The 11,204-nt window shown below is 45.1% G+C and overlaps 1 protein-coding gene across 1 annotated transcript in view; it reads right to left on the minus strand.

The window, feature by feature from the left end:
• Positions 1–10,937, minus strand: part of CDH2 (cadherin 2) — a 115,192-nt gene extending 104,255 nt beyond the window's left edge. Inside the window, exon 1 of the mRNA XM_058832520.1 lies at positions 10,301–10,937. Coding sequence (XP_058688503.1) covers positions 10,301–10,375 — 75 coding nt within the window. The 5' untranslated portion in view covers positions 10,376–10,937. The remainder of the gene's footprint in view (positions 1–10,300) is intronic.
• Between the last annotated feature and the right edge of the window lie 267 nt (positions 10,938–11,204).

Consider the following 11,204-nt stretch of genomic DNA (forward strand, 5'->3'; position numbering starts at 1 on the left):
ATTTGCAGTAACTTAACAGAAGTTACGTTTGTGTTAGTGTTCAAACAGATACCATATAAAGCCAAATGTTTCCAATGCAATCTCCTATTTCAAAGGGACATTAAGTTAAAAGTAGAGCAGCTCATTAAATTTGCACAATGGAAAGCTGAGCCACTGAAACTGTTTGTTCTCTCACTTATTAAAAAAGTTTACCCTCAAATCACATTCTTAAAAGAGCTTCATAAATGCCTTTCTATTAAGAAATGTAATACAGCATTTGGAAACTTGTTTGTTCTGTAGTCTTCCATGTTCAGAAGATACTTCTAGTAGCAAAGCTATTTTCCAGAACAGCTTGTTGCCTATTTGGAAAAAAAAAAAAAAACAAAACCAAACATTTCCTGTGGCAAAAGACTAAGATTTATTTTCAATGGATTTATTTTGTCTCATTTTAGTACTGCACAAGAAAATGGCCCACCTTACATGTGGCTACATGACTGCACATTGGCAAAACCCTTTTCACACTGTACACAGATAGCAGAGAGGTCAGCCCCCATTCCAGCCTAGGCTGAGATATATCCAAGAAATCGTGACAGCCCTGGCACAACCTCAAACACCTCTACATGCCAAAAACAGGCCTATCCACATGCATGCCCAGATGTAGTGTATGGTCTTGAACAGCACAAACAACTGTGTGATTATATCATATTTAAATTTGATCAAGACTTAAATTAGATTTTCCTGTTTGCTCTCCCAAATGGGCTTCCATCAAGCAGACCCACTCAAGGCCACGTAAGCATGTCTGCGTAGACTTGCAAAATGAACCCTACAGGAAAAAATATAAAAGGGAGGGAGAAAGAGGAGATGATGGTGTTACACCCACTCACCATAGTAACCTCAGGTAAAGAGAGCGTTAAAGCAGAGGTGGGACAAGGGTTTCCTCAGGGAAAAGGGACTAGAAGCATAATCTGTCCACTGACAAACATGGCCAAACTCAGCATGTCAACACCTGTTGGAACAGTTTCATCGCTGATACAAGGAGCCATCTGTAACCCATTGCATTGTATTTACTCCAACAGCATCCTAATTGTGCAGCTCAACACTGACACTAGCAAAACCAAAAAAAAAATTAAAATTTACTGACTCACAAGTTAACGCACTATCCAGATATGCGCTCAGTAAGAGAATTTGTAATTATCAAGTTGTTGTGACTTATGATCCACATGGGTATCTCACCTGTATACAACTGCATATGCAGTTTAATATGTTTATATGGAGACCCTAAAGAGAAAGCAAATAAAGCAACAGTTTAGCTACCTGGGGACTATGTTCCCTACAAAACTGAAACCAGGATCTGTAGCTATGTGCCAACAGTTATTTACATATTGAGTTTTTAAGATAAAAAGATGGCAAATCAAAAATAACTAAAATTTCAACCAGCCAGTTTCCTCAGCTTTGGAACTCAAATCATACGTTTGGTAAGGTTTCCATAATTTGAAAGAAAAATAGTAAGGCTCATTTAAACTACTGCACAAAAGGTGACTTTAAAGTAATGTGGTAGAAAAGGAAATAGAAGTCTTTTCATGGTATCTTTGAAACAAAAAGGTACTGAGTGGGCAGCTGAGGAGATAGCAGGGTTTTTAACAAGACTGCACCAATGCATTTGGGAATCTTTCAGCCTTTCCAGTAATCTATATGTACTAAACAGCTCTTATAAACTGAAACAATGCCCACTGAAACAAAGGCTGGGAAACATGAATAGAGAGCCTTCTTTATTCTTTCATTTGCAGCCATCAGTTTTATCCAGAAACAAAAGACTGTACTCTGCTCTCCAAAAACAGCCCTTTGTAAAGATTGTTTCAGAATAAAAACACAAGGGAAGGAAGAATTCAAATTTTCAGCAATTCTTAATCACCCTGTGTTAAGCATTCTGAATTAAGTAGAAGTTGCAACTTCAGACACACTGGGTCACATCAAGTTCAGCCTAAGAGTACTGCAAGACTTAAACTATTTTAACTCTAAGTAAAGAAGGATGCTGAAATATTTTTATCCCCTTATCTGGGGCAAAAGGCGAAAGCTAGTGAAGATTATGGGACACATTATTATAATTTACAGGATTTCGTGTGATTAGTACAATTCCCAAGACATTTTCAAATGTACGACAATATTACTTGTACATTCATCCATAGAAGGACACTATTTAAAAAAAACCCATCTTTTAAGACAGAAGAAGCAACCACCTTAGCTTGTACCCACACAAAATCTACTCAGTGGAGTCACAAAGTTTTGAATAAGCTAAGCACTTGGAAAATTCTCCTCTCAAGTACTAACAGACTTTGCAACAGCAAAATAGTTACTTCTAAAAAACTATTTTGCTTTCCTCATCCTTTAAGACTTGTTTAGCCATTTTTAACTGCTAAATGAGTGATAAGCATTACCATCTCCAGATGCTAGAGAGATAGTCACACATGGTATCAGATCATGCATATTAACTCAGTACTGTAGATCTCAGATTAAATGCAACAGGAAAACGGCAATTATGAAGCAACATGACGTAAATTAGAAGTCTTCTGTCAAAACTGTTATTCAATCAATTAAAAGAATTCACCATTTTGATATAGTTAGGCAATTAAGCCTGCAGTTTTGACACCCTGCTCCTCTGTTACTTTAGTTTCAGCTCTAGATATGAAATCTGTGGTTTAATTCCAAAGCTGTATTCCAGCTCCTTCTAAAAAAACAAAAAACAACAACAAAAAACCCAAGCAAAATACGAAAGAAAACAAAAAAAAAAACCAAACCAAAAATGCCACAACAACCTGTTTACAATCTCAACCGTATAATTCTAAGGGATTTGCATTTACATCTCTTTCTAAATACCACCAGAAAAAAAAAAAAATCTTCCAACAATACAGGCCTCAAAGTTTTGAAAAGGCAGAACTTCTTCACTAGTATTGACAGATCTGGACTCATAACTAATTTCCATTGTAGAAAGTAGATGCATTTAAAATTCTAAATATCTGGGAAAACCCATTTAAAGAAACATGTACTTCAAAATGTAATCTCACCACCTCCTCTGCATATGCAAACACCACTGAAGTTCAGTAGTAACCATCAATCTGAAATAGCCAAGTCTTTTCTTTTTTGCAACTACTTCTCTGCATCTACATGTACTACAACACACAATTTCTTAACAGCAATTGTACTGAAATGCACGTCAAGTTGTCTTTGGAAGACTGCTTTCTTTTATAATCATTGTAACTTAGTCCCATAGGAAAAGAAGCCTAGGGAGTAAAATGAGAAACCAAGCGGTATGTATCAAAGAACTATCATACTAAACAGTATAACTGAGCATAGTACAATTACCAATTGCCAAGTCTAGCCAATTCACAGGACATTATTGTGTGAAGTTCAAAACAATGTCTGACATAATTATATGTATGATGAAGCAAGAACGGGGTATTTGAGCTCTTCCTCCTGAACAGCCAACATTAATTTACAATTACCAAAGTAATATTCAACTTAAGCACAGATCACAGAAACATTTGTGACTGTGTTTAAAGACTGGGTGTTTCTTCATTAATTTAAAAGCCAGGATGATACCAAATACTCACTTGCAACTTGGGTTTCAACTCTAGAGATTGTGTTCTGTCCATTTTTAGTTTTGTGTACAGACATTATCTGACACAATGGGATATGCTGTACAAGGTGGTTTTATTTAGTAACGAGTTTCTATTTACTGTCAAAAGGCAGAAAGATACCCTGGATGACAGAAACATCTCAGAAAAGCTTCAGATACTAGAACTCAAAATGTTCAGCAACTCTTTCTTAAATCTCCGACTTGCTACAAAGCTGCCAACAGTTTATACTCTCACAGTACTCAGTACTTCAGCAAATGTAGTCAAGTACAATTTGTTTTCAACGATGGAGTTCAACTAGAGAAAAAGAAAAGTGCCTTTCATTCAAATTGTTCTGGAAGCCAAAAGCTTCCAAAGTGGGTGCCAGGCCACATCCTCCCCGAGGTCATTCAGCTACAGCAGAAAGGGCATTCGTTATACCACCTTCACTTCTAATCAGTGCTCTACTTCATGAACCACAAGGTTTTAGATCAGAAAATCCAATTTCCTAAACCAACACTTATAGCTCTCAAGCACATTCCCCAAAAAAGAGAATCTACAACTTTCACGCTACTATCTGGTTTAAACTAACTTGCCTTAAACCACCAAAAGTTCATAGAACCATACAATGCCTTGAGCTGGAAGGCATGTAAGTCACCTATTTTCACCCTTCCTGCCCATGGGCAGGGATAACCTTCCCCTAAACTTGTGGGGCTTGCTCAAAAGCCCCATCCAACCCAGCCTTGAACACTCCCAAGGATGGCGCATCTCCAACTTCCCTGGGCAACTGGTTCCACTGCCTTACCACCCTCCCAGTGAACAGTAACTAATCTCAACCTACTATTTTTCAGTCTGTAGCCATTCATACTCATCCCATCTCTATATGCCCATATAAAAAGTCTCTCTCTCTGGTCATGTCCAGTCTCTCATCCACCAGCACTACCAAGCCCTGCTCTGCTTCTGTTTGTCCCCCAGCTTTACAAACCATATTCACAGCCTATCCTGTCAACCCCTAATGACAGACAATATTAATTTGCTTTATTAAAAATTTAGACAATTATTTAGTAATACCCCACATAGCTCAAAGCCAGGATCCAAGTTCAGACTTTCCCCCTCCCTCAGCTAGGAAAACAGGGGGGTGGCTGCATCTTCCAAAACACATGGTTCTTCAGCCTAAGTCCCAGCTCAGAGAAGGATATCTTAAAATTTCTGTGTGTCCAAGTTTTAATAATTGCTTTAATAATAACTTTTAAAAAAAATTGGTCCTCTATTTGACCACATGATCTAATGTCTCTACAAGAAATGACCTCTCTCTGATTTGATAATAGCCATTGTATTGCTCGCACTGAACATCTCAGCCAATAAAACTGCTGCTATTCCATACAGGAGGATGCTGCTTTTTACTGACCTTTGGGAAGGCCTTGCACGGCCTCCTTGGGGGGGATCACAAAATTTTAACTATGTCTTCAGCTGCTGGGTGATAATTATATGCTAATTATAAGGAATGGGAGAGTCCCTAGAGGAGTCTGTTGGTAAAAATATTTTTTAAATATGTCAAGGAGTGCCTAGAGCAGAGGATAAATGTGCCTTTTGGAAACATGGTATTTAATTAAATATACGAATACTGACTAAAACCAAATACTTTAAGTGAAATGCTGAAAATATTTGGCAGTGAATTACCTTCCATCTTGTAAGCTGCTGATACTGTATCTGTTTTCATAAGCCATTTAAAAATAGAAAGCCTAATTTCCCTTCTTTATTCAGACAGAGCTCCCATGATCTTTCAACAAGAAGTGCGGGATCAAATCAAATGATGAATCATGCACACTTGGATTATGTACCTCTCAAGGTGAACAGCAACATGGTCCAACACCCAGGTGAAAAAGATCCCTCTCAGCTCACTCACAAACTACAAATGCACTTGAGGAAAATATAGATCTTCCTTAAACTCATTCTGCAATAATGTATGTTTCTTTCCTCTCAGGATTCACCTCACTGCATGCTACTGTTGGCCAACAAGTGAGTCTCAGTTCAGCGCTAAGTCAGAAGTGCTCTACCACTGCTCCTGCAAGGGATGTCAAGTATGTTTTTTTGCCTTCACTACTCTCCACCTAAAGTTTGGACAATGCTCTCAGGCACATGGTGAGGGGATGGTGTTATCCATGGCCAGGAGCTGGACTCAATGATCATTCTGGGATTATCAGCTTATTCTGTGATCTGTCTCACTGAACCTTGGCACAACTGGTGTCACTGGGGTAGTGGAAGCAGGCTACTCCATAAGGCCACTAAGGGTTCCTCCTACCCCTTATAACAAAAATTTGAAATAAAAATTCCAGGGAACAATAGAGATTGCATAGCCTTTGGGAATGGACTTGTGCTTGTGGGTGAACATCGCTCACAAGTTATGCTCTCATCCTAATTGGAGCACTGGTAACTACTGAAATTATTCCAAGCTTTCTGAACTTTTTTGTTAACCTAAAAAAGCAGTGAGAAACAGAAAGAGAGTTTTACTGGTAAATGATTTTGTTAAGCAGGAAAAGCCATTCAAAAATTTCTGCTCCTCACCACATGACAAGTCCCTTACACAATACTGTCTGTATTGAGTAAAAATAACTTTACTCACAGCTTCCTCAAGCTATTTTTAAACATACACATGCAATTCTGTCACAAAGAAATTGTCTCATCTGTTAGTGCTAAGTTATTAAAAGAAGTAATAAATTACATTATTGATATAAAAGCATCAATGAAGCCAAGTAAGATAGAATATGACAGGGTTCTTCCAGTGACGTTTCTGGGAGGTCCTCCAACTTCTAGAAACAGAAAGGAAAATAACGCAAAGTTTTTGAATTTCATACTCTTGACTAGACATAGTTCAATATGGTAATTTTGGGCAGTATTTTAAAAGCTGGTATCATAGAACTATGCATTCATCTTTTCAGCACACTGAGCTGCATGTCTAGGTAGCAGTACTACCCAGAAAGAGAGAGAGCAATAGAAGGCTCTCCAGAAAACACACATATATTAAAAATACATAGATTGACAACATCAGAATATATGCCTTCTGGTACACAAGCAGAATATGTACTTCTGAGCTTGCTACAATATCTGCCCACATAATTTTGTGTATTAAAAAAAATCTGATTATATCCTGTCAACCTATGACTTAAATTCAAAAAACTCGTTGAATTACACAATCTTATCTGTCCTATAATAGATGTAAAAAGGAGTTTTTAAAAAATTATTTTAACAAATTATATTTAAATAATACATTCAGTTTAACATCCACAGAAATTCAGCTCTGCAATTATCTGAATTTTGAGGCTGTGTCAGTGGTATCACTATCACCTAGACCAGACAGACAAGGATTGGAGAGCTCCCTTATGCAATACCCTGCCACATTTAACCTTTCCAATGGAGTCTTTGAAGACAAAACAAAACCAGAACACAAAGATCAACGTCCAAAAAGCCTGAGGTACTCCACATAACTACCCTGGTCAGGGGCTTATGAATGTGTTATAAAATGCATTCAATTGCATTCAATGTACTTTGAAAGGAGCTAATGGTGTTGGAGTCTGCTAATGGAGACATTTCTCAGAGACATCGCAAAATCCTGCTTATACAGATAAAAAACAAGAAATCTAAGACACAGGTATGTTGTGAGCGACAGAAGATTTACCCACAATAGGGGATCTTGCTTGTTTCTGCACAAAACAACACTAATACTTCTCACCCCAATTCTGCCAGAGACTACTGCTGCTGGGGGCAATTATTAGAGGGGTAGAGCTGGCAAGAAATGCCACTGCCGGATTCTCAGCTGAGGCAGCTTAACAGGAGTGTCATTTAGGGTAGTAGCTTTATCACCTGGATACATTCACTAAGACCTGGAATAAGACCAAAATTGCCTGCAGAGGGTAATAACTTATGTTCTCTGTCATCATAATTCGAATTCAAACCAGTCACCTAAGCTGAAAAGGCTCCAAAACTGCTTTATTGTTTACTTGTTTTTGATTAAGGAACAGAAAACATCCATGTAATGATTGAATCAGCTCATATTAAAAAAAATATTCCCCTTTTGAGCACTTTATTTCTAATTTGTGTTCCAGTTTATTTCTAAGAGTAGTTTCATTCCTGTAAACTCATACTAGCTTTCCCATTCTTTCGTTGGATTGGAATTGTTGTTTTAGGCAGAAAAACAAGACTCACTCCTTTCATCCTCTCTTCTGTCAGGATTTTTTTCACGTAATATTCCCAGACTCATACTGGTACGCTAACCAGCAAAACAGAGTGCAGTTTTCATTCCCTTCTTTCTTGTGCAGGTTGCACACTGCCAAAACTCTTAAGCTTTATTTCCTGTACATAAACAACATCCACAGATCTGACCTTAAAATCTGGCTCCAGTTACAATCTTTCAAGTAATTCCATAATGACAGCTTTCCTATACCATTAACGAGTAACAAACTGATTAGTAGCTCTAGAAAATAAAGGTAGATAGATGCTGTGTTGCAGACAGGAAAAACTAAGTGAAAATGTTCAACACTTCAGAAGAACCCAATACAAATAACCTCCTACCAAAACTATAAGGACAGGGGGGGAAAAAGTTAGCACCGCACCTAGCTGTTGAAGGTTCTTGCAGTATACAAGTATGCAGTATGGAAGAAGGGGGGAGAAAAAAGAGCTCTTAAAATGAAAATGTTGTACAGACAAAGGTCTATAAATCTGATTTCATACCTAAGTTCCAATTTTGTTACACACTATTAAAAATCAACCCTAAACTGATTCAATGGATACCCAAACAAGAGGGAAATTGGATCCCCCAACCGTAAAGTGCCAGTGACACTGAGTGATACATTAAAGCAACATGGCTAGTTCTTGTCCTTAATTCACAGCCTGTGCTTCAATTTCAAACCTGCCTCGGATAGGGGAAAAATAAAAAATAAAAAAAAAATTAAAAAAAAAAAAGATGGAATAAAAGCTTACTGCAGATTTTGTGCTTTAAAGATTTATTGAGATAGGAAGACTAAACAGAACTGATCACACATACAGTAAACAGCACATAAGGACTTGAAAAAAAAAACACATGAAAAAACCAACCCAACACAACAACAGCCGGTAAGTGGCACACACAAGTTTCTGAACAGGGTGTCTGCTATCACATGCAGCCGCTCATGCTCAGCCGGACACTCCCGTGTCACGCCAGCCACCCTGCCTCGCGTCCTCCTAGGACTCAAGGGAAAATCCCCGGCTGCCGTGGAGCACCGTTCCAGCATCTCGCTCGCTTGGTGCAAGTCATCAGCCCCTGAGAACGCCTCAGAAACTGCCTGAAGGACTCAAATGCCCGGGGACCCCGTGAGGGGACGGGAGTGTCAGACGGAGAAGCGGAGAGGAGACGGGAGGCCGGGCGGGCTCCTCCCGCCCCCGGTGCGGCGGAGGGAGCGGGGCCGCACCATGGACAGTGGCTGCGCCCGCCGCCTCCCCCTGCCCTGCGCCAGCCGCTGCGGGAGGGCGCCCTGCCCGCCCCGGCACCCCGGCCTCGCCTCAACCCGCTCCCCCGGCCCGACAGAAATGCCCCAATCGCAAATACCATTAAGAGGCGATGATCTGCGCCATCTGTCCCTCGGACTTACCGCCCTCTCCGCCCCCGGCGCCGCGCCGGATACGAGCTCAGCGAGCACAAAGCGAACGGGGAACCCACCGGGTGCCCCGGCTCCGCTCCCGCTCCGATCACCCCCCGCCGCCGGAGGGGAGCCCAACCACCACCCCGCGGGCACTGCCCCTGCTGCCCCAGCGGGATCCATTTTGTCTCCCCGTCCTCCCCACACCCTCCCGGTCACTCCCATCTCGCCCCAGACCTCCACTTTCTGCACCCCACGGGGAGCAGCAGACCGCTGCTGGCGTGCAGCACTAGCGGCGCACTGCCCCGCGACCACCTGCTCGGGACCCCGTCACTCGCCCGCCCGAAGCGCCCCGGCGAGGCGGCCGGGGGGAGGCAGCAGCAGGACTTTCATAATAATAAATTAAACACTTCGGGGCCCGAGCCCGTCCCAATGGAAATTCCCGTTAGCGGCAGGGGGTGGGGAAGCCCAGCGCCCAGGCGGAGGCTGATTAAATTCTTCCCGGGGAAGGGATTAGCGGGCGAGGGAGCCGGGGATAGCCGAGGCGCGGGGGCTGCTCTCTGCCCCGAACCCCTCTGGCACCTCAGCCCTCCCGTCATCACGCGGGGCGGAGGGGGGAAATGTTCGCTCCGTCCCCCACTCCAGTAGTTTGTCCCCCGCGCCCGCGCCGGGGCCGAGCTCCCATGTTCCTGCCAGGCGTGCGGGTACGGGCCAGCTTCCCCCCCACGTCCCGCGGCACCTGCTCTCCCCGGAATGAGGGGTGATCGGTGCCCCCATCACCTCTCGCGCCTCGGGACCACCCTCTCCCTCTCAGCCGGCCCCGGGCAGGAGTTCCCCCCTCTCTCTCTCCCCGCGGCGCGCAGCCCGGTGGCGGGGCTGCCCCGAGCAGGTGGCTCTGCACGAGCGGCCGAGCCACCTCGGGGCACCCCGGCGGCGGGGCTGCCTATCCCTGCCCCCTCCCCGAGACCCCCACCACGAAGCGGAGCCTGCCTGCTCCCCCCCCCCTTCCCCCCCGGCTCTCCCGCCTTCCCCGGGCATCGCCGCCCGCAGGGGAACAAAGAGCCGCAGCCCGGCCCGCTCCCCGCCGGCGGTGCTTACCTGCTGCAGGGCCGCCAGCAGCATCAGCGCCAGCGGCGGCAGGATCCGCGGCGGCGCTCCCGCTACCCGGCACATGGAGGCGAGGAGGGGCGGCGGCAGGGCGGCCCCCAGCAGTTCCGGAGCGCGGCTGGAGCCCGCGGAGCGGGGCGAGGGGAGCAGCGGGGAGGGTCGGGCAGCGGCAGCTGCCGGGAGCTGCGGTCGGCGTCTGCCCCCGCCTGCCGGAGCCGGCTGCCGCTCTAGCTCATGGGCAGCGATGCAGCGGAGGGAGAGAGCGCGGGGGGCGGAGGATGGGTGAAACTCAGCTCTGGGTCAGCCTGCTTGTCTCTGCCGAGCCCCCTCCGCGGTGCAGAGGGTGGGCAGGGAAGAAGAGGAGGAGGATGGGCGAACAAAAGGCTGGGAGATAAGAAAGAAGTAGTCGCTGCTGCTGCTGCGAGGCCGGTGCGGCGGCGGCTCCCCTCGGCTGGCAGCCTTCCCCACGCCTGGATCGTGCCCGCCTCGCTCCTCCCGCCGGTGCCCCCCAGCGAGCTCGGGCAGGCGGCTCCTCTCAGCGCCTCAGCCCAGGCACGCCAGCACCGCCGCTTCGCCGGCCCCAGCCCTGCTGCATGCTCACCCCGCACTTTCTCTCTCCCTCTTTCTTCTCCTCCCTCCACCCCTCCCCCTGCAGGCAAAGCCCTCCGCCGAAGCACAATGATAACAATACCCCAGCAGCCTCTGCCTGCCGTGCGCCTGTCTACGCGCTCGCCCGGTGCCTGCCTGCTTGCCTGTCTGCTGCTGGCAGCTCCCTCTCCGCCTCCCGTCGCTCCCTGCCGGCCGCACGGCCAATGGGAACGGCACGGCACACTGAGCGCCGGGGAAATTCGCCGCTGTGCTTGCGACTAGTACTGCCCCTCCTCGGTCCCCGGAG

The sequence above is a fragment of the Poecile atricapillus genome, chromosome 2, assembly GCF_030490865.1.
Source record: "Poecile atricapillus isolate bPoeAtr1 chromosome 2, bPoeAtr1.hap1, whole genome shotgun sequence".
In the NCBI taxonomy this organism is placed as follows: Eukaryota; Metazoa; Chordata; class Aves; order Passeriformes; family Paridae; genus Poecile; species Poecile atricapillus.